The sequence below is a fragment of the Pezoporus flaviventris genome, unplaced genomic scaffold (assembly GCF_033815535.1).
Source record: "Pezoporus flaviventris isolate CSIRO_AGI_PZ_B2104156 unplaced genomic scaffold, CSIRO_AGI_Pfla_v1 ptg000015l, whole genome shotgun sequence".
Lineage (NCBI taxonomy): Eukaryota > Metazoa > Chordata > Aves > Psittaciformes > Psittacidae > Pezoporus > Pezoporus flaviventris.
In genome coordinates, this window is record NW_026892563.1 from 41151239 (window position 1) to 41174958 (window position 23720).

Consider the following 23720-nt stretch of genomic DNA (forward strand, 5'->3'; position numbering starts at 1 on the left):
TCTCAGGTCTGGAGGTCAGCTCCTGGTAAGCCTGGACCAACTACCAGAGAACAGTTTGCATCTGTTTGTGTGTGTGCACATGAGGGGTCCGAGTGCCTACCACTGGAGTGGAGCTGCAGGCCTGGAGGACTTGTATGTCCTAGTGCTAGCAACTGAGGAGGCCAGTGCAGGCTCCAGATTGAGGAGCCAGCTCCTCAATAGGCACTAGAGGGATCCATAGTGTATGTATGTATGTATTTCCTGCTAACAGGTTCATCCTGATCAGCCAGAGAAGGGAATAGGATCAGGCTGTTTGTGCTGTGCTTTCATGACTGCTGTGCTTTCTGCCTCAGGCCAGTCAGGGACAGGGTGCATGCATATATATATGCATGCACATATTATATACATGAATATTTTGTGTGCATGAGTGCCTATTGAGAATACATTCTCAGGCTTGCTACTGTCTGTACCTGAGGACATGGAACTGAGCAGCCTCCTCTCTATGAGGCCAGCTTATTCAGCAGCTCCTAATGGTAGAAGCTGGAAGGGACCTTCCTGCTCAGAGCAGGCTGTTCAGGAGTGTATCCCATCAGTTTTTTAATACCTCCAAGGAGAACTCCACCACCTCCCTGGGTAACCTCTTCCTGTGTTCAACAGCTCTCACAGTAAGTTGGTCGGGTTCTTTGTTGCCTTCAAATGGACGTCACTCTGTTTTGATGTGTTTCCACTGCTGCTCCTTTCACTGGATAACATGGGTGGACTCTGGCTCCCTCTTCTTCACTCCCTCCCATCAGGTGTTTATATACAGTTACATGAGCCACCTAAACTTTCTCATCTCATGGTTGAATACTCCCAGCTCTCTCAGCCTCACCTCATGTGTCATATGCTCTAATCCCTCCAAAATTATAGTGGCCTTTCACTGGGCTTGCTCCAGTAAGTCTATGTCCTTTGTACTGGGGAACCCAGACTTGGACAAAACACTCTGCATGTCTTGACTAACCTTGAATAGTGGTTAAAAATTGCCTCCCTCCAGCTACTGCATTTGCTAAGGCAGTCCAGATACTGTTTGCCTCCTTTGCTACAAGGCCATATTACTGGTTCAGATTTAACTTGCCGTTCACTATGACCTGCAAGTCCTTTGTTGCAAAGTTGCTTTCTAGCCAGTCAGTCTCCAGCATGTACTGGGGTGCATGGGGCTATTCCTTCCCAGTTGCAGGGCTCTGCATTTCCCATTGTTCAGCTTTATGAGTAACCTCTCTTGCCATTTCTCCCATCTGTTAAGGTCCCTCTGAATGGCAGCACATGCATCTAATCTATCAACCACTCCATATTCTATCATCTGCATGGATAGGCTAACACATACGCATGACACAGACTCATCATCTTGTGTCAGCCTCATTGGGGCTTATCTTCTAGCCTGGATATCTGCATGTAGCAACTTCATTCATTATCTGTACTTCATGTTAAAAACATCTGTTACTAGGACTGAACTTACAAGATTCACAGTAGGAGCTTATCTTGTCAGATCTATCTCTTACTGTAGTTGCAGTGACTTGAGTAGCTAAAGTCTGCGTACGCTATGGTTTCATGTGCGTACTCTGCTGCTTCTCATGTTGAATAGAAACTAGCCTTCTTGCTTTAAGTTGCAGTTCTTTAGATTTCTGCTTTTTAATTCTTCTGTCATTTCTGGTTAAGCAAGACCTTTCCAGGAGCAGGACTTCCAATTTATAGCCTTAAGAATTTGGAGCATTGTACAGTTATGGAAACACTGATAGCTATCTGCAGCAGTAGCAGCTGAATGGCTAGCACTCACCTTCACCAACTTAGACTTAGCTCAAGCACTGAAATCCAAATCTTGAGATGACTACTTTCCCTATGTAGGAGAAAGTTGTAGGAACATCAGTGAGAGATTCTCCACCCCCCTGCCCAGACAGTCTGTTCTGCAGGAGAATGAAGTACTACTCACTTGTATTTCATCAAACTACACCAGTAGCTTCTAATACTTCTCGTGGTTTCGGAATAAACACAGGAGCTGTAAAGAGATGGACTTGGCTAATGTACAGATACAGCTGTAACTGGATTTAGCTGCATATGGATCCTTCAGTCCTAATGCAACTGCACTGCCACATTGAACCTGCAGTTAAATGGACAAAGACCATTGGCTCAAACACCTGAACATGGATGTAAGGACCCTGCTGGAACTTTCAACATATATGGCAAAGTAAAGGCTTGAGTCATGTTTGAAATAAACCAAAAAACTCCAGCACAGCCTGCTCTGCCACAGGTTTATTTACAAAATATTATTTACAGTCTATAAGTGTCTTGAGCTCTGATAAATAATAACATTTCCTCCACAGAGAAGGAATAAGACAGACCACCTACACATCTTTCTGTTACAGATACCCTACCCAGCCAAACAAGTCTATTCCCTTTTAAAAAGGGGAAGAGAAGAATGGGTACCTAGAGGATTTTATGTCTGTGGCACAAGTATTAAGCAGGTCAAGGAGTTTGAAATCTCCCCCCTGAATTGTGCATGTGCGAAACAGCAACATGCTGAGGTTACGTGATCACACAAGTTAGAGCTGCTACTCCCAACTTCCCTTCAAAAGAAGGAAGTATACCAGGAGTTGGTGTTTAAGGCAAGAACAGTTGAATTAAAACATATAACCCTTACCGGCAGCCTTATGAAAGACTGAATGGTTTCTCCCTGTTGTAAAATAAGGAAGAGACAAGGCTGCTGAAGTGATAAGGGATGTATGCCAGGGAGTAAATAGGCCCAGTCTCTACACGTCTGGGGCCTTGTGCATGTTTCCTGATGTCCCAGTCCATCTGAACCCTCATTTCCAATCTTAAAACATTATCCACCCTTCCCTCACAACCTGCTTTGTATGTATCTTTGTTTCCATGTGATATGCCAAGAGTCTGAAACGCCAGTATGTGGACTACAGGGATTTCTTAGTGCTGCACAGAATGGACTACATAAGACAGGGCTGAGGACAGTTTCTAAGACCAGTGCTCTGGAACGTACTGATGGCTGCTGTAGAGCTGAAGCGAGTGGAACAGAAATGAGAGAAGGTGGTGTTGCCTCAGGAGTTTTTCCAGTTCTGGTTGTTTTGCTTTGCTTGTCCCAGTCACTCATTTGGAAGCAATTACCATAGGAATGATTCCAAGTGATATCTGGTAGGAATGGGCATTTAGCAAGTTTAAGGGAGCAATGACTGATCACTCCTTAAAGCCTTGGATGCTACACAGGATCCTCTTCTGGTGGCCTGGAAGTGACACTCCCATCTGTTTCAAGTCCCTGAAGGAAATGGGAAAAGAGAAGAAAAATGAATTGCTGTTTTTCTTTGGGACTGGGATTGGGGGTAAGGGCAGAAACAACTACCAAGCATTAGTTCATAAAGCTTCCTTTCTCTCAGCACCTCCTACTACACTTACCTTTTCTCTAGAGGGAAGAAACTTCTAGATGTTCCTGCCCTTCAGTGGTCTGCCCAGCCAGTCAACTGTTTTCTCTCACCTTGTGACTAGGCATGTGTTCCCATTAAGCCAAGATTGTCTATGTTAGTTTGTGATACAGGCCTTGTCTCAACCCTTTAGCAGGTCTGTGCCTGCACATTTGTTTTATGTAACTCCCCTGGGCAGACCTGGCTTTGCACCCCCAACCCTACAACAGAACGCAGCTGTGCTGGTAAAGCATCTGGTGTGAGTCCTTCTAAGGAGCCCAGAAGGACTTTGCTCTGTGCCAGAACAGTGCCTGGCTGACTGGGGGAAGAGATATCACTAGCCCACCTGGACTGCAAAGCAAAATAATGATCTTACAAAGTTCTAGAAAGGTGGGGAAATGGTCAAGTTGGAGAACTGTCTGCCAGCTATTGTTTTCCCTTGTGGTTTGTGTCTGATGTGAGTTCAGATGAGCTCAGACCTCTAATAAGTCTTCTGCATGGACAGTTTGGGAATTACTCTCACAGTCTGGGCTGATCCCAATTCTCTGGACCAGCTTTTCCCTTTTGGGACAAAAAGTGAGTCCACTTCCATTTAAATATCTAGAGAAGGATGGAAAGAAGCCTTCCAAGTAAATATGAGTGCCTGTTCAGCTAGCACAGGGACAGACACAGCTATTTGTACCATAGTGTGAGATGCCCTGTGGGACTTTAGCCTGCCCTTACTCAGCAGTGAGCTCCAGAATGGACTCCATGGTGTCCAAGCCAGCAGTGCGGAAGTTGGAGATGTAGCGCTTCATACGTATGGATTCCAGCCACTCAGGGATGGATCGATAGGGAATCCCATCAGATCCACTGCAGCTGGGGAGCCGGAGTGTTACCCTAAAGACACAAACAATCCTCATTAGCCAGGCAACATCCTCAAATAGCCAGTACTAGCTAGGAGAGAGTAGCTAGAGGGCAAGTGCCCTCTGCCAGGGCTAGGCAAATCTATCTGCTCGCTGCACAGTGAGGTCAGATTGCCCAGGCCAATGGCCATGGCCTCTGTCACCGTGATGGAGGTGACTGCTATCTTCTGCACACAGAGCATTCAAGGTGTCTCTTGCCAGCCTGCATTGCTAGCACTACCTCTCCTCCTGCTGGAGATAGCTAACCTCTCCTTTTCCAGTGGTAGCCTGCTTACCTGGGATCAAAGTCTGCGACAGGCCGGAGGAGCTGGGGACTCGAGATGAAATGTTGCAGCTGTGCCCGGATTTCCTGGAAGTGAGGCCTCCTCATCCTGTTGTGTGACCAGCAGCTCTTCATGAGCTCGTAGAGGATAGATGGGCAGTCCACGGGTGGCGGGAGCCGATACCCGTCCTCTAAGCTTTTCATCACCTGCACACAAGACAGAGAAAGTCTGTTCAAGAGCAGAGAGTGTGAAAGAGGAGCCAGAGGCCTCTTTGAGGCTGGGAGCAGGCAGTTTTGCATAGAGCACAGTCAGGCAGGAGTTGAAGCAGATTACACGTGTATGAAGTAGGGTTTGGGCAGCACAGCAAAGGACCAGGACATCTAAAGGATGTCAAAAGTTGAATACTTTAAATCCTTTACTAGCTTAGCTCCCATTTGCCATCCACAGCCTGTGTTCACAAGAAGTGAGCACCAAATGATTATGGCACAGGCCCAGTGAGAAAAGAGGAACCAGATTTTGAGGAGTAATTTTAACAGCACGTGCTGAACCTAGAATGAGACGGGACATAATGCTCCAGAGCCAGAGGAAGGAGAGAAATGAACCGACAGAGAACATCTCCAGACCAAAAGGCCACGGCTTATTTAATGTGTCTTCATTTTGGCTCATTGCTGTTGACACCTGAACATGGTTCAGAGGTGCAAGCGCTCATCATCCTTGATTTGGTTGCACTGATTTTTAGCAGGGAGGGAGACATAGTAGTTCTGTGCTCGAAATAATATCGAGACTGCAGGCTGAGGGAGATCTACAGAAGTTGGGCCTATGTGCCTTGTTTATTCCTTTAAATCAGGGCTTGTGCTCAGTGTCTGTTACCTCTTGATTGCTCATGTTCCCATATGGCTTGTCACCAAATGACAGCACCTCCCACATGACAATTCCAAAGCTCCAGACATCACTAGCTGAGGTGAAAATCCGATGAGCAATAGCCTCTGGAGCTGTCCATCGGATGGGAATCTTACCACCCTGTGAAAAAGCAGAGACATAGTGTATCCAGCGTGTGTGCTTGAGGTGTACTTCTCCAGTGTTTTCATGCAAGGAGCTTACAAAGTGGTTCAAAGCCTGTGCCCACCTCACTTGAAGCGACTTGTATGCATCCCTGGGGAAATTTCCAAACAGGAAGGAAACATTCTTGAAAAGTTTATGAGTTTAAGCTCTGTTTGAATGCTACACAAAATCACTGCTATGAGAGCGAGAGCCTGACACCGGCCACAGCTCTATCTTCAATGACACCAGCCATTAGAAACACTGGAACTGTTACTGAAAGAGACCTGCAGATGTCACTGCTCCAAACCCCTGGTCACAGCAGGGCTATCTTCAAAGTTAGATTTAGGTAACTGAGTCCAAAAAGTGAGACCTGTGATATTGCTTCTCATTTTAAAACTGCAATCTCTCTGAATCGCTTAGCAAACAGAATCTACATGGTCTCCAAGCAGAGTCATCTCCCCTGAATCATCCACACTGTGACTTGAGTTTTATTATGGGGTTTCCTTAGGGATTTCCCATCCAAATCTTCCCCCACCATCGTGTTTCCTATTGTGAAGATATTCTGCTATACTTACCTGGCAGAATCCCAGTGCCCCTGAAACTACAGCTCATTTACAAGACTGAGAGACTGGGTTTGCCTTACCTTGGTTTCATAGGTTCCCTCTGCATCGTTCTCTAATATTCGGGAGAGACCAAAGTCTGACACCTTGCATTGAAGACTGCGTGTCACCAGGATGTTGCGAGCAGCCAGATCCCGGTGCACGTAGTTGTGTTCAGAAAGGTAGGTCATCCCCGAGGCTATTCCCTGCAGCATGCTCACAAGCTGCACAGGGCTGAATTTCTCCTCATTCTCCTGCATGGAAGGAAAAGAGAGTCACTGGTCAAGGGACGTGAATCTGCTCAGTTTCTAGTTACTAGCCTTATCAACTTGCAGAAGTGGGCATTGCTGGACAAGCAAAAAGGCTGTAGCCCAAAGGACCCAACAAGTTCTCACTAAAGGACTGCTGGTGGTCTCCAGAGTCATCATTGGGCACCTGCACTTCCACTACCAAACCAGCACTCTGGACACTGAGGAGACTGTACAGCATCAAGCTGAGACTGGAAATGTTAGTGAGCAGAAAGTTAGTGGATGTTTGGCTCTTATTTCTAGTCTTCTTTTAAGATCCAGATCAAGTTCCAGCAGTATACACAAGCCTATTACAGATTGGAGTTCTCACCCGGAGGAAGGTATCCAGTGCTCCATTCTCCATATACTCAGTGATGATCATCATTGGCCTCCCTTGAGGAAGACAAGAAGATGTCAGCTTTTTTACAGTTCTCCTACTACCTTTCAATGCTCTCCACATTGCCCCAGCACAGACAACCACATCCAACCCCAACCAACATCCTCGCTCCACTGGCACAGCTGGCTGACCCTTCCTTAGATGTCTCCGAAAGATCTTGAATTCCGCCTTCTGTCACACATAGAACCTTACAGCAACATAAACCCCAACTTCCCATCCATTCACCAACCCAAGAAGACCTCTCTTAACACTGCCTCATGACTGTTGGAAATCCATACTTCTCCTCCCTCCCTCAATTCCTGTCCTATCCCAGCACAGCCTCTTTGACAGCACCCTAATAAAGGCCCAAGAAGTGTGCCAGTTTCTGCTCTCATAGCAGAACTCTCCCACACACACTCTTACTTTTGGTGACAACTCCTTCCAGATGCACAATGTTTGGGTGATTGAACTGCCCCATAATTGTTGCTTCACGCAGGAAGTTCCACCACTGCGAGTCTGAATATGTCGACTTCAGGGTCTTGATGGCAACCACGATACGTTCTTTCCCTGGGAGCCGTAGGGACCCACGATAGACCTCCCCAAACTCCCCTGAGGACAGCCAGAGGCAAAAGGTCACAGATGAACTCAGGAACAGGCAGCAAAATAACAGTGTGGAAGTACTGAAAGATGGTGAGGGTGACAAGTAACTCACCCTCTCCAATGACATTCTCCATAGTGACACAAGAGACGTCCAGCTCCTTAGTGAATTCCAGCACCCCTCTGCTAGGGTCATCATATGGTTGCAGGTCTACATAGGGCTTCAACCAGACCTTCTCTATGGTAAAGGAAAACAAGAGCAAATTAACATGTCAGCTCTTTGGACAAGCTTTGTAGGGCAAAGCTACAGAAGCAGAGGTGAATCTGGGGGATTCTGACAACGGCAGTAAGCAAATCTACAAATCTACATACACTGAAGGCTAGAGCTGTTACGGGAAGACAAAAATTACATCAGAAAATCCATGCCAGTGTCTGCTTTGAAACTACCATTTCTTTTCATTCCTTCCAACCTATTCCAGGCTTCTCCAGAGTTCTACCACCCCTTAGAAGCTCACCTCTGTCAAAGCCTGAAGTATTGTAATCTGGCCGTGCTTGTCTCCGACGAGCCTGCCTGGAACATAAGAAGCAGTCATGAAAGTAAAATGGTCAGCAGATAGCAAAGAGAAAAGTAAGACTTCCAGGCTGTCTACCCAAAGATTGGTCAAGGACAGAGTTCAGGGCAATGCAGACCAAAGTGGAACCAGACACTGCACCTACTTGGAAGAGTACAGCTAGCAAGAAAATGTGGTGCTTCATTTACATTTAGAAACGGAGCTTTGTTTCCAGGCAGGCAGCTTTGCTCATCCTTCTTGCTTGCTGAATTACATTTCTATTTATTTTGTGTTTTCTGTACACATTCAGTTAAATAATTGACATTCTTAAAACAAAATGCTAGCAGCTTTACAGACATTTAGTGGTCCCAGGGAGAGGACCACAAAAGTAACGGTATATGGAATATGGTTTGAAATGACTGCATACATGCAGTGTGCACTTAATTGATGAGTAGCTATAGAAATGATTGTACCATCACAATATTTTTATTCATCTGTTATGATAACAGTATGATACTGCTGGATTATAACAAAACTAAGAAATCACATTTTCCTCTGTCCTCAGCAGCAAGCATTATTTTACAGACATACCAATCCCTCCAGTCCTGCTAATCCAGGTTCCTTACTGAGACTCACTCCATTTTGCAGCAGCACAGCGGTCTTACTCGTTCTTCTCCAAACTCTACCTATCCAATATCCTCTAAGAAACCAGAGCCTCCTTCCCTTTCTCCAGCTCACATAGCTCAGCTACTCCTACATCTAGGCCTTTTTCAATATCCAAAATCAACACTTACTTTCGCCGAAAGATGAGAAGTCCCAGAAGCAGCCCAATAAATAGCAGAACTCCAAAGACAATAGAGACTATGACTCCACCAGACAGAGCTCCTGTGTCTGCAGAAACAAAAAGAAAAGCCATATCATGTGAAAGGACAAGAACTATTTGCCTGGAATGCAACAACCAGCTTCTTCCAACCGACGGTATTAGGCAAGCTATGGCCATTTGTCTTCCAGGCAGCAGAGCCACCAAATCTGAGTCCTGTCATACTGCTGTTGATATGCATGGAGCACCTCCTGGTAGGTGTCTGGTTGACTCTTATCTATAGTCTTCTTCTAGTTGAGTAATTTACCCCTATGCCTGATTTTCTCATGACACTTTCAGAAACAACAGCTGTTCCTTCCTTCCCACTCCTCTCCTACTGCTCTTTCAGATCAGACCCTTCTTCCTGCTCAGTAACTGATCTAGACTATGGCACAGCAAAGACATGATTTTCCCCAGCATCTAACTTGACTCTGTTCTTGTTTATGAAACTAATTTCATCCTTCCTTTCCATTAATATCTGGTGTTGGTCCTTTGCTTTAATACCTTGACAGATGCCATCGCCTGCTTAGGACTTTTCAAACAAGCAAGTACCAACTTACAAACTTGCAGTCTAACATCATATTCATGCTTTCTCAAAACTAAGCCTCAGGTGGTTTCATTTTGTGACTGAATAGCATTAGATAGCATTCACATAATTACAGGTTGTCTTCTTTCATTTAGATTCTCAAGCTAAAGCCAGCCATTCCATACAGTATATTTGAATACAGCAGAAGAAATGCTAAATGACCTCTGTTGGTGAAGTATGTATTTTTAAACCTTATTTCCCATACCTTCAAACAATTAAAAACTATTTTAACAACTTAGAAATACATTCAAGAAAAGTGTTCACATCCATATGTAATGAGAATCTACATTTTGTAACCTTTTCCTGAAGACATTTAGGAAAACATCCAGAAGAAAGCAAATTCCTACAGAAACCGTTTCAGTAAGTGAGTTGATTTTAAAGCAACAAACAGCTTGTGTGACACAGACAGCTGTGTCTGGAAGTGTTTCCTAACATCCAGCCCTAGTGGTCAGCATCCATAAAGCCTACTTAACACTTGTTTTTCTTTCTCAGTTTGATGCTGACTCATCTGACTATTAAAAATCACCAGCTTAGTTAAGCAGAACTCTACAGGCAGAGGCAGTGTTCTTTTTTGTTCAACTAAAAAAGGTTTGGCAGGTGAAATAATGTAATTTTTTAATAAAATGGACAAGTTTTTAGGTACACAGCACTTCTGCAGGAAACAGGAATTTAGATTAAACAAAAAGAAATGTCTCTCCCTGCAAATCGTGTTCCACTAAATCCCTGGATCATTCAAGGTAAACAATTCTAGTATTATAGAATCATAGAATAGCTAGGGTTGGAAAGTACCTTAAGATCATCTAGTTCCAACCCCCCTTAAGATCATCTAGTTCCAACCCCCTGCCATAGGCAGGGACACCTCACACTAAACCATGTCACCCAAAGCTTTGTCCAACCTGGCCTTGAACACCTCCAGGGATGGAGCATTCACAACCTCCCTGGGCAACCCATTCCAGTGCCTCACCACCCTAACAGGAAAGAACTTCCTCCTTATATCCAATATAAACTTCCCCTGTGTAAGTTTTAACCCATCACCCCTTGTCCTGTCACTACAGTCCCTAATGGGGGGACTGCATCCCTATAGGCCCCCTTCAGATACTGGAAGGCTGCTATGAGGTCCCCACGCATCCTTCTCTTCTCCAGGCTGAACAGCCCCAACTTTCTCAGCCTGTCTCCATACAGGAGGTGCTCCAGTCCCGTGATCATCCTCGTGGCCTCCTCTGGACTTCTTCCAACAGTTCCATGTTGTTTTTATGTTGAGGACACCAGAAATGCACACAATACTCCAGGGGAGGTCTCACGAGAGCAGAGTAGAGGGGCAGGATCACCTCCTTTTGATTATCAAAAAAGAACTGCCATGAAATGAGGAGTTGCATTCAGGGTCAGGACTACATAGAGTGGAAATGATGAAGCGGGGAAAAAAACAGGGTGAGGTCCTTTGAGTTCCCCTTTTCACTTTCACACAAAAGAGGAGGCATATGGTAATTGTTTTGCTAGCATGCAAACTTTGAAACATTAGGCAGAATCAGAATGTCTTTCAGGGACAGATGAAGAGCTGGGTAAGTGGTTTTCCAGAACAACACATAAACCTGAGACTGATCAGTTCCTGACAGCAAAGTACAACTGGATTCTGTGTGACAGCAAGGAAATGGGGTAGAAGTCTCCTTGTTCTGCATTACAAAGCAACAGGCATAGCCCTGGTGACAAGGAACTCAGGAGCGTGCCGTCTGTGTCTTACATCTAGCAGAACACAGACATCCGTGTACCATATGCATATACAATCTGATGGAGAACTGAGTTTCCTCCAGCTGAAACATCAGTGGCTGTCCTTTACCTGGTGGAAGGGTGCGGAATTCCTGCTCTGGGGAATAGGGCCCAGGCCCAAGGGGTGTGATGGATCTCACGCGCAGCAGGTAGGCTGTGTCTGGCTGCAGGTCTCTCAGAGTGACATTTGGCTCAAGAAGGTGCTTCACTGTGTAACGTGCCTCCTCTCCCTGCACAGATCAACCAGGGTAAAATAACAAATACCTGTTGGACAAAGAGGACACTTCCACCCCTTTGGGTGAAAGGGGAAAGGACAAATGAGGCAGGCCTCACCTTCTCAAAGAACATGACCTCATACTCCACTGAGGCCCGGCTGCGCTGCCGTGGGGCAAGCCAAGACACAGAAAGGCTACTGTCATCTCTCTGTGTCAGGATGAACTGGGATACTGTCACCGGAGCTGCAGGGGACAGAATAGAGAACATCAGGAAGAAATACAAACATAATGCAAACTCTCTCCACCATAACCTCTCTCTTTCCTTCTCTGGTCATACCATGCAACTGGAACTGACTTTCCTTGGCACTCCCACTCCCTCATCTTTCTTTTCTGTGGTGAAAGGGAAATGAGGTCTTTGGTTGTAATTAGTTGTTTTCCATTAATAATACTCTTCTATCCCAACACTGGAAACACAGCTTTAGCTCTCAAAACAAAATCAGCGTTCCAAGAAATTACATTTAATGCAGCCCTGCACAGAAAGCATTCAATTTGAAATAAAGATGTTAGGATATTCTGTTCTTACAGCAGCAGTCGCATATGTATCCTGTGTGATTTATCAATGCAGCTCAGTTTCATGAGGGTACAGTGAAATTCAGCGCTCAAAATCTTTCAGCTGACTGCAAATGCATGCTGGTCATGAATGAGAAGATAATCCTCAACAGTCTGCAAGGACTGAAGAGTCAAGCTGGGTTCTCTCCTTGTCCTTTGTCATCACCAGGTAGTGATGAGGTGAGCCAAAAGTAGCTCTACTTTCCTAGCTCAGAGTTGTGCTGCCCCCACATAGTGTCAGGAAGAAAAGTCCTATTTTGTCACCAAATCAGAATCTGGGGGAAGCACCAAAAGGTTTTTGAGCACTGGGATGTCCCTTTTCTAAAATCACCTTTCACAGCACTCTGGAAGTTATTCACAGGACAGCCAAAGTTGCCAGCTTGAAGCTAAACTACAGCAACATGTCATAACCTGCATGTTTCTAGCATCCTCGCTTCTCCATGCTTTCAAAGCTCTTATCTTTTCTTTTCAGGGTTACTGTTGTGTTTGGTTGGACTTTTTGCAGTATCTGGGTCATGGAAATATTTCATGCCAGAGTCCCTGTTCTTCCTGTCACACAGGTTGCAATACTTCTGCTGGACTATGCTAGTGTATGACAAGGAGGGCTTCATCCTCCTCACTTCTATTAAGTCCTTGGTGGATCTGTAGCCCTTGCTGGGTAATGATTACTGCTGTTTTGACTTGCAAGGGATATGACTGATGGATTTTACATGCCAGAGGCAGAGGTACCTTAGAGTCCTTATCATGCCATACCGACACATAGGGCAGAGAGAAGGGGAAGGTGGAGAAAGCTTAAACATTCACAGAGATTCCTCTTCCTTTTCCTGATGAGCAGGAAGAACTCTCTGCTTCTGCTAACCTGCATGTCCAACTGCGACCCAGACAGCTGGAGCAGTTCTCTGTGGAGCAGGTCCCATTCCTGAGACACCATTATGGGCTTCCACAGCAAATGTGTAGTTGGTGTAAGCTTCCAGGCCGTCCACGTCCACAGCAGGTTTAGTGAGACCAGAAGCACTGGGGGAGAACACCACCCCAGCCTCGCATGGCTCACATGAGAGGAAATGGCACCGCTGACAGAAGACTGTGTAAGTCACGTCCTTTCGCCCACCATGGTCACTGGGTGGCTGCCACCACAGACTCAGCTGCGTGCCAATAAGGGAGAAGCTGACATTGCGGGGAGCTGAGGGGGGGCCTACAAGAAGCACGAAAGAAAGTATTAGATCCAGTTGCTAACACCAAAACTACCGTGGCAGCTTCCCATCTGCTGATGCATTTTGAATGGAGCCCTCTGTCCGTCCCCCCCAGTCTCTCCCTCTCTGATGTCTCATCTCCATTTCCCAATGTTTTGTTTTCTCCCATCTCCTTGTTCATAGAATCACAGAATGATTTGGGTTGGAAGGGACCTTTAAAGGTCATTTAGTCCAACTCCCCTGCCATGGGCAGGGACATCTTCCACTAGATCAGCTTGCTGAAAGCCCCATCCAACCTGACATTAGAACACTTACAAACACAGGGTATCCACAGCAACCTGCTCCAGTGTCCCATCGCCTGCACTGTAAAATGTTTCTTCTGTATGTCCCATCTAAATCTACTCTCTTTCCATTTAAAATCATCGCCCCTTGTCCCATCACTACGAGCCCTGACCCCCTTTAAGTACTGAAAGGCCGCAATAAGATCTCCCTGAAGCCACCTCTTCTCCAGCCTTGAACAAGCCCAGTTCTCTCAGCCTTTTTTCATTAGGAGAGGTGTTCCAGTCTCTGACCATTTTTGTGCCCCTTACGGACTCACTTTACCAGGTCCATATCTCTTTTGTACTAGGGACACCAGAGCTGGACGTAGTACTCCAGGTGGGGTGTCATGAGAGCAGAGGGCAAGAATCACCTCCCTTGACCTGTTGGCCATGCATTTCTTTAAACAGCCCAGGTTACAACTGGCTTTCTGGATGCAAGTGCGCATGGCCAGCTCATGTCCAGTTTTTCCCACCACTATCCCTATGCTCTTATCTGTGTGGCTGCTCTCAATAATTTCATCCCCCAATCTGTATATATATATATATATAGATAGATATAGCCATAGATACATTATAGATAATGTTCTTTCTATCTGTGACTCACGGGTGCAAGCAATATTCTGGCCTTCTGAAGGTGCTCGGTAGAAGCCTGCATTGCAGGAACAAGATGTAGCCCCTGCCTCATCGGACAAGCTGTTGGGGGGGCACTTCAGGCAGCGTTTAGCCTCCAGGGAGTGACGGTAGAATCCTCGCTGGCAGGCTGTGAAGAGAAACAAGTAATCGTAAGATCAACAATAAACCAACATCAACAGGAAACCACCCGCAGGCTTTGTTCAGCGTCTTGAGCACTCATTCATCTGCTTGCTCTTCGTCTGTTTTCTTAGCTCACAGAAGTCAGTACATTGGAATGGATCCCCTGGAGGTCACCTTAGCCTAATCAGAGCAGAGGGGAGATGCAACCTCAGGGTAGGAGCAATGTTACGACAGGACTCATAGGCTGACGAAGGGAGATGTCATTCATCACAGATGCTGCATGAAAACAGAAGCTGGTCCACCCAGACTGGTCCCAACATGGCCCTTCAAGCCTTCCACACTATAAATAAGATCCTCCAAGTCCTTGCACTCCTCAAAGTCCTCTGCTTGCTGACATCACACAGGATACCCAGGAAAGAGGGAGTGGAACTGCACAGGTGACACGTGGGCACGGGAACAAACCTAGGAGGTAACCGGCCGGAGCAGGTCACAGCACCCGAGCCCGTGTCTGCAGCACTAAACTGAAGGGGAGCAGGAGGCGCAGGCGGCACCGTTGGACCCAGCTGCATGCACGACCCACCCGGCAGCACGGCGGCAGGCTCTGGGGGCGCTGGGAAGGACGGGAGGCAGCGACCGCGGCCAACAGGCACAGGCCAGCCTCGAACCGGCGTCCTGGGAGCCACGGAGAGCCCCGGTGCCCCAAGAGGGAGCGGCCCCGGCCCGCCCCGCCGCCCCCGGGACCCGGCCGCCGCCAGACCGCAGGAGGCGTTGCGGCGACGGCGCCCGGCGCCTCGGCTCCCCCGCCGCGGTAACCGGGACCCACGCAGCCGCGGCTCCGGCGGCGGCCGGCAGGTGGCTGCACAGCACCGGCGAGGCAGCAGCAGCCGCCGGGCCAGTGCCCGTCCCGCCCCGGAGGCGGTGCGGAGCCTCCCCCGGAGCGCCCGGTGGGCCCGGGGGTGGGAGCCGCAACCGGCAGCGGGGCGGGGGCTGTAGGGCGCGGCTGTCGTCGCTGCCAGTCTCCGCTCCCTGGAGGCGTTGGGCTGCCCTCGGCTCCCCCGGGAGCGCAGCCAGCAGCCCCTCAGCCCCCGGCACCTGGTTTGGGCGGCTCTTGGGCACCCGCTTTAGACACGCTGGGAAAAACAGGCCTGGGAAAGGGCTCTGCCCGCCAGGCATCGGAGGGCAGAGAGGGCTGGGGCCCTCCCTTTGCTCCTTCTTTGTGCCCGGGCTCAGCGGGACACTGCCAGCAGGCACCAGACTTGAGCACCACGGAGCTTGCCCCAGCTGCCACCCTGCAGAGCCCGTCAGGGAGCCACAGCACAGGCCACAGGGGCACAGCTTCATGTTAAATCGGTACGTTAGGTACTTGAGGAAGTAGATCACAGAGCGCAGGGTTTATCAGCAAAGTCTGCAACACTGAAATAGATGTAGGCAGGCAAGCACAGTTTTTCTGGGATCATGGGGTGGCTGAGCCATTATGTACCCAGCAGCACTTTGTATGGCTGGGAGTTCAGGGAGAGTTTGAATGAACTGGTCAAGAACCTCAGCCTTTGACGGCTGTTGCCTCTAACAAAGGTCAGGGTCTCTTCCTGTTTGAGGCAAGAGTTCAGCTTTCCTGATTTGTGTTCCTACTTAAGGCAAACCTCAGAACCAGAAGAAACTGCGAGGAGGTCTCCTCCATCCTGTCCCCCTTTACATGTTTGAAGAAGTCCTTCTGATAACAAAGTAGAAGCTGTGACCTCAGACTTCATCCTGACCTGGGCTGTTCCCAGTCCTTTGCACAATGCCTGATCTTTTCTGCCTGAGGACAAAGTAGAAGCTGTGACCTCAGTCCTTATCCTGACCTGAATTGTTCCCAGTCCCTTGCACAATGACTCGTCTTTTCCACTGAGGGTGGGGACCCCAGGGTAACCCCCACGGGCAACCTTCATTCACCCTCTCCTTTGATCCTCCAATAAGACACTGCTTGGGACATGAAGTAACCTCTCCTTACCGCTGTTAACTTCTCCCCTCTTCCCTTCCTCTCCTGGGAGACCGCCCTAGCCCCTACAAAAGAGGCTCCTGGCTGCAGCTGTACCTGGGCGGAGTGGGATGAAAGCGCAGATGTAGAGTGAACCTGAGCTGTGATAGCAGTCAGGGCTTGTCTAGACATGACAGCTTCCCTGCCCCTTCCCAGGGGAGTGCTCTCAGGAGGGCGGGGAGAGCTCTGTAGCACCTAAGTGGAAAAACTGGCTGGGCTGTGCGAGGCGAGGGGATTGCGGGAGGAGGGCAGGATCTTGTGCTTCAACCTTCACCGGCTTCCCAAGCGAAACAAGCAGCAAGCAGTGGGGATTCATGGAAGCACCAGATCCTTGGAGTGGAGCAAAGGCAGAAAAAAGCAGAGACAGGGCATCCGCTGACCTTGACTGTGGTGCATGGATTCCTTTTTCTGTATGCCTTAGCTTTGTGCCATACGGCTCTGACAACAGCAGAGATGTGCTTTTACCTCCCAGTCTGCAGTAATACATATTGCCAAAAAACCACACATACCCTCTTCCTCTGACACACACACAAAGCTGCTCTTTAGCAGCTGAATTTCGTGCCCTCTCTGGCAATGGGATAGCCCTGCACTGCTTGCTCCCAACAACCCTGGCTTGCTCTGTGGCTCCAGTACCTGGTGACTCCTATGCTTGCTAATTGCTCTTCCTCAGAAATGAGCCTGGCACCTACGTATTGTGCAATGTGCTTTACACGGTTTCCCATGGCAGAGGAGCCATCCCAGTCTAAGCAGAAGGGGACACAGAGGAGAAACTTGTGCGTGTCCCCCTGCCCAACCTCAGCTTTCTAGTCACAGCCAAATACACTGTTTCATGCATCTGACCCCATGTGCCCTGAGAGAACAAGGCTGCCATTTAGGGGTTGGGAACCAGTTGTTGAGTGAGTCAGTGTCAATCACACAGTTACAGCTCGCAAAAACTAGCTCCAGAGCTGAAGGTTCCTGGATGAAGCCCAACAGGGAGTGGAGAGGTGTGCGCAGGTCTTACACCTGACACGAGGAGAAAAATCACAATTGGAAAAGAGAAGCTAAGGAGGGGAGGGAAGGTATAACATATCTCTAGCAGGCACACAGGGCAGGCAAGACAAAGGCAGACCATACTAACTGCTGATACCACTTTATGCTCACAGATGCTCCGATCTCTAGCTCCCTGGAACTCTCCCGTGGCCTGCAGCCAATGGCTGTCTGCATACTCACCTACACAGCTCCCATCGACTTCCTCAAACCCCACAGCACAAAGGCATTGGCCCATTGGTACCAGCCACTCGCCATCAGTGCTGCAGTGCATCCGGGGAGGAGAGCCCTCTTCTTCAGCTGCATACTCCACGCAGACCCCGGGTACTTCTGTCAGCCCTTCCGAGCCTGCTAACGTCTCTGGAAACCAGGCCAGGCCCCGCACAGCCTCTGGGCAAGTCTTGTAATACACCCGGACAGACACCATGGCTACGCAGGCCCCGGAGTTCTGGAAAGCCAAATAGAAGCCCCGGCGAGACAGCTTCCCAATGGGGCACACTTCTGTGTTCAGCTGCATGGCACCCGATTCAATGTCCCTGCTGGTGAAGCTTCGATCTGCTGCCACAGTGTTGAGCTAAGCGAAAGAGAAAAAGACAATAGCTTCAACCATCAAGCAGGTACCAGCAGCTGAGCTACCCATGCCTCTCAAGCTTCTTTTACTAAAGCCTTTTAGAGGCTTTATGGTCAACTGCTTCTAAAACATTGCATGTTTGCTTTGCACTTGGAAGTGGTGTTAACGGTGGGATCAGCAGCCTTCCTTGCATGTATACTTTCCATCATCTCTTCAGCTTCTTTGCAGTCATTCACTGGTCTTATACAGTACCTTATGTTCTGGGTCTCTGATCTCAGAGGTCTTTAGGAACAGCCCCTTAATGGAGCAAATCTCTTTTCTGTGATATTTTTCTTTGTTTGCAAATTGTGGGCAGTAAAATCACAATACTGCGTGGAGCTGTGATTTTAAATTCACCGGTGAATTAGTCACCTGTTTCTAGGCTGTATTTGATGCAGGTTAGATTATGTACTGCAAGGTGCTTCTCTTGGAGCACATAACATGTTTCAGCACTGTAGATACTTGGGTGAAAAATGCTCCCACACTCTTACGTTCCCCCTGCTTCCACAAACAAAGGATGAGAGTGACAAGAGATGCTTTTGATGCTTGGAAAGGCCTCTGTGACATGTGATATGGAAGACTTGCTGGACTGCAGGTGGGGTGGCCTTTCTTCTCAGAGGGGGAGCCTAAGTGATCCTCTCCACCGCACGCCCTCCCTATTGCATGAAACCACCCACTCTGTGTAGTTGGATGGCAGATGAAAGGATCTGCATAGCAGCCACATCTGGCACTGGGATCATTAGGCAGGTTTAGGAGTTGTGGAGGTATCCTACAAATTCATAGGGTAGGCTACAGGGGAGGTGGAGAAGCACTGGTGAGGGAGGGGGATCAGTTACCATATTCTCCTGCTCTGCCTGTCATGGCTTTACTGTTCTTTGTTTTCATCACGCCACTTAAACCACAGAGGAAAGGGCAGTCAAACGGCTTCTTTTAGGACAGAACTGGGTTATAGAATTTCCTCCACAAAAAAGCTGAGGTTCCCTGTTCTGCAATTCAAATGTTCCCTTGGCAAGAGGACACTATGTTGGGGGAGACAGTAGTTAAAATCTAGCAGTGCTAAATACCTTCATATGAGGGTGAATTTCATTTTAGCAAGGCATCACCTCCAGTTTTAGAAAATAAGAACCTGTATCTTGTAACAATCAGAGTAAATGATCAAGAGCACAGAGACCTGAACTGGATTCTGTTCTTCACTTGGTCTAATCTTGCTTTGTTACCCAAGGCAAATCAAATTCCTTTGGCCTCTACTATTTCCAAAAATTGGTGTAACCATCCAGCACTGTTACAACCCTTTAAAATCCTTACCTGTGTGGTCTCCGGTTAATAAGTGCTTACATAGAATGAGGGTCTGATCTCTTTTGAAAACTCTTGTGCCTCTTGTGGCAAAGACTGTTCTGAGCATCACAGAGGGCATAGGGGCAAAGTTTATTCTAAGGACAATGCTTACTATCCCTGCCCCTCCCCAGATGCTGGCTCTGCTGGCCTACCCCACTCAGCAAGACACACCTAGTTTAAGCTGAAAGACATGAGTCAGTCTTCACCCCCAGCGCTACAGACCTTAATGAACAGCGGGCGGCGGAACTGGATCCCGACATCTTGTTCAGACTCCATGTAATAGAGATTGAAGGTCTCTTTGCAGGTTACCACTTCACCTTTGAAGCTCTTGCAGTCCCGCACAGTAAACTTCAGCTCCACATAAATGCGTGAGGCTGCCTCACCCCGATAAATCCAGTTGGTGCGAAGCCAGTGATCAGTGTCACCCTCGGAAAGCACGCTGCAGTCCTGGTACATATAGACCGGGGTACCATTTATCATCTGCTGCACTTCACTCCACTGCACCCAGGGTAGAAGAAAACACATTGTTAGACACATGTGAGAAAAATTTTGCTTCAAGCATGACAAAATCTTGCCTAAAAGATTGTTTCTCATATAGCACTCAGGGCTCAAAGCCTGCATAGGTAGAAGGTCCCTTACACTGAGCAAAAGCTGCATCTGATCTAGAGCCCCATATCTACCTAAACTCTTTACACAGGGAGCAAAGAGGATACTGTAATTTGGATCTGAGTTATGACAAATTGAAGGGAACCACTGTTCACAGACCCTTGCACATGCCCTTTATCCCACCTTAGTTGCAGTTTGTTTCTTCATACACTGCCTTATCTTAGATTGAGAAAAAAGCACCATTAATCCCATGTACTGGCCACTTCTCCCCACCAGTGTTTATATTCAAAGTGCACAGTAGGACATACCATATCAGGACTATTATCTGCCCCTGAAAAGAATGCACAGCACCTGAGGGGTAAGAGAAGAGATGCCCTGCAACAGTGAGAAGATCAACTGCAGAAGGACTGTTCTAGAGCAAGCCCTTATTAATTTGGAGCTCAAACTTCTTTAAGTATGATCTTTTGCAAGCCCTAATTTAGCTATTAAAATTCAGTTGATTTTCCTGACTTCATATAAGGTTCTGCTTCTTCCCCAGACAAATAACAGCTGGGAGGAGGACATGGGCCCAAGTGGTTATGTGACCTCACTGATACTATTTGTCTGAATCTCACTGGGTCTGATACATATTTTAATGTATTTTGCTGAATTGTATGTGGTTCTGGTTTTGTTTCCTCACCAGGTCAGGTATGAAATGCAAATACTCATTTTTGAGTAAGTCACACATGAGAACTGAAAACTTGGAAAGCAAGGTTTTGTCCACAGGGAAAATAACTTAGATCCCTTTCCCCACCCCACCATGCTAAGACTGCCTTTCTCATTAAATGTTTGATCAAATTAAATTGAAACAAGTGCCCACATAGGTATTCACACAAGTTTAAGCATCTTGGTTTTAAATCAGAACCCAGGTTAAGATGCAATCTGAACAAGGCCTTAGTTTCTATATTACTCGAGGCTTGTCAAGTCGCATTCATCCAGCACCACCACCTCCTGAACTCACAGCACAACCTTGCAGCCCCTCTCCTAGCTTCTGATTGCACAGACCAGGTCACTCTGCTAGTGGAATGCAAGAGGTGGACCCACAGAGTGCCAAAGGAGGCTCTGCTTTTAAGCCATGCCGTAGAGCATGCCTCCCGTGCAGCCCCACTCTGAAAACTATCTGAGTGCTGTCTCCAAGCCAGCAAGCCCTGCTGATAGCAGAAGCTTTTATCTGGCTGATTCCAGCCGTTCACCTAAGTGTATAATAGTAGTCTCCTCCTAAGTAGTTCTGTGGATGGTATCTATGTGCCCCTTCTTGTTTTGTTTTTCGCCATGTAATTAATCTCCAGTGTTACCCCATCCTCTTAATCAGATCCATCTGGCATATTTTTGCACTTCTACGCTTTTTTCACTTACTGGAAGTCAGAGGATTTAGGATAGCAAGAGAAAGAAACAGACTGATGAATCCCAATGGATCAACCAGAAGGGGCAATCACTTAAATCACTTCTTGCACCATTTCATTTAAAATCTTCTGGAAATTGTGAATTTACAACACATCCTGAAGTATATTGAAATAGAAGAAAAGAAGCTAAAAAGGAAAGTAAGAGCAAAGCAGCTTTCATAAGAAACTGCCAATGTTAGGACTAGCTTTTAGAAGCATTTTTCCATGGGAGCCTGCCTCCACTAAGCTGACGGGAAAGGCATAATTGCATTTGAAGGCCGAGAGTTAGACAAGTTTCCATTAGCACTTTATCCTAAGGCAGTAGCACAGACAGGTGTCACCAGAAAGCAATTTTTGCAAGTCTCACCAAAAGACATGAACTATTGTGATGCATGTCCTGAATAGACCATTTTCAAATCTGAAGTGATACAGGACCAAAGTTTCACTTTCAATAGTGACAACTCCAGCAGAAAAATGCCAGAAGAAATCCAGCTGCTAACTCCTGTATTTCTTAGCTCATCTCAGCCCAGATCCTTCCAGACCGAAGCTCTTCAGGGCAAAGATGCTTAGCACTGGCTATTGCACAGTTTCATATGCAGCGTGGTGCAAAGAAATAACAAGGGATTCACACTTGGGTTTTCCAGACTCTATTGCTGGTGGGTAAAGGAAGTAAAATGAGGCTATTATTTATGCTAACAATACAGAACTATTGTTAAATATACTTGTGACTTCTTTTTGTTATTCAGTGAAGCTTTTAAATTCAAAGCAGTAGAGGAAAACTGCTACGTACAACACAATAAAAGGGTGGCGAGTGAAGTTGCTAGGCAACTGTCTCACATCCTTTAAGAATCTGCTGCAAAATCAAATGTATGCCTCTGATTTTTAACATAATGCTTTTAATGAATGTGTGCTAGTCTGGCTCAATCAGTATTAATTACTTGGTTCTCTAGTTTGTCTGCCAGTGACACTTGAACCAACCTCCTTTGATAATACAGTTTCCTACCCATTTCATCCAAAACACTGTATCCTTACTCCAGTCATCAGTTCAACCATAGGATGGGAAACATTCTTTTAGGAGAAGTGGGGGACAGTGCGAGTCAGACTTCCTCATTTTAACAGTGAGTGAACTTTGGGTTTATGATGCTACAGAAAACTTTCTCATGAGATTCAGAATCATAGAAAAGACCTAGGTTGGAAAGGACCCTTGGAGATCATCTAGTCCAATTCCCTGTTCCAAGCAAGCTAAAGAGTTCTTCAAGTCTTCAGATTTTATTCTTCAAAACTCCTTTTAAGCTCTATTAAATTTAACCTCTTTTTTAAACTGGTTTTAAACTAGAAAACCTTTTAGAGTTCTTAAAAAGTTGCTAAGAAAACCAAAGCCAGTGCATTTGGGAGAGAGCCATAAATTAGTAGCTTTGATTGTCTAAAAAATGTAAGAATGTAGGCATTGGATTTGAGAGCAGAAAGTGTTCTATATTTCTCAAGAATCCATATAATAACACTGGAATTTAGTTCCAGAGATTTGTTCATAAAGGCTTGGTGTGGTGGTATAATACAGAGCAAAGTAATTCCAGCACAGCAATTAGTGTTAAGTGAATGACAACCTCAAAGCAAAAGTATTATCTCAATAACCTCAGAACACTGCAAGTGTAAGAAAAAGGAGGACAACTGTTCTCCCGATGCTGGGTTGGATTCAATATGAAGGAAACAGTGGTGGAGACAAGCTGTCTCTATGAAATGCCTTGAATGACAGTCTGGAAGGGCACCAGTAGATACCTGTAGTAAACAAAATTGGTTTAGTCTGCCATGTGAGTAAAAATCCAAAGATAAGATAACGTACATGCCTTTTAATATCTGCCTTGATCAACTCTCAACTGATTATACAGTTAGAAGCTTTGAAGCCTAAGGAAGGCTTACTCTGCTTTGAATATAGATGAGACCACTCTAGGTTAGGACTGTGTCAAGCATCCTCCACCCATCTGTGGGCTACTCTTCCTAGGAGCTGCCATAAGGTACAAGATGGAAACAGAGATATTTTTTATGTCTTCTTGGAGCTACTGTCTCCAGCTCTGCAGGCATCAGAAAAGAGGTATCTTTTTGTTTTAGTCTTTGTTATTGTTGTTATGTGGGGAGAACAGTGAAAGCCAGTAACTTGTTTGAGTTAGACAGTTGCACTAAGATGAAAAGACCGGCTGAGTGTACAGCCAGCTACAGCGTACCTGTTCTTAGTAAGTGCATCTCTTTCCCATCAAATTTGCAGCAGAATTCAGAGTACCATTTTAATCCATGAATTCTCTTCCTGAGGAAAAATCACAGGGTCCCAAAACCACAATCTTTTACAGCACCAATACATCACTGGTGTGCC

The 23720-nt window shown here is 46.7% G+C and overlaps 1 protein-coding gene across 1 annotated transcript in view; it reads right to left on the reverse strand.

Moving 5' to 3' along the window:
- Nucleotides 1-2247: 2247 nt before the first annotated feature.
- Nucleotides 2248-23720, reverse strand: part of EPHA1 (EPH receptor A1) — a 33292-nt gene continuing 11819 nt past the window's right edge. Inside the window, exons 3-18 of the mRNA XM_061454310.1 lie at nucleotides 19551-19826; nucleotides 17567-17957; nucleotides 14189-14344; nucleotides 12934-13266; nucleotides 11584-11708; nucleotides 11321-11480; nucleotides 8836-8932; nucleotides 8006-8061; nucleotides 7606-7728; nucleotides 7317-7502; nucleotides 6849-6910; nucleotides 6275-6484; nucleotides 5461-5610; nucleotides 4603-4796; nucleotides 4146-4301; nucleotides 2248-3280 (exon numbers count right to left, since the gene is read on the reverse strand). Of these exons, the coding sequence (XP_061310294.1) occupies nucleotides 3202-3280; nucleotides 4146-4301; nucleotides 4603-4796; nucleotides 5461-5610; nucleotides 6275-6484; nucleotides 6849-6910; nucleotides 7317-7502; nucleotides 7606-7728; nucleotides 8006-8061; nucleotides 8836-8932; nucleotides 11321-11480; nucleotides 11584-11708; nucleotides 12934-13266; nucleotides 14189-14344; nucleotides 17567-17957; nucleotides 19551-19826 (2754 nt within the window). The 3' untranslated portion in view covers nucleotides 2248-3201. The remainder of the gene's footprint in view (nucleotides 3281-4145; nucleotides 4302-4602; nucleotides 4797-5460; nucleotides 5611-6274; nucleotides 6485-6848; nucleotides 6911-7316; nucleotides 7503-7605; nucleotides 7729-8005; nucleotides 8062-8835; nucleotides 8933-11320; nucleotides 11481-11583; nucleotides 11709-12933; nucleotides 13267-14188; nucleotides 14345-17566; nucleotides 17958-19550; nucleotides 19827-23720) is intronic.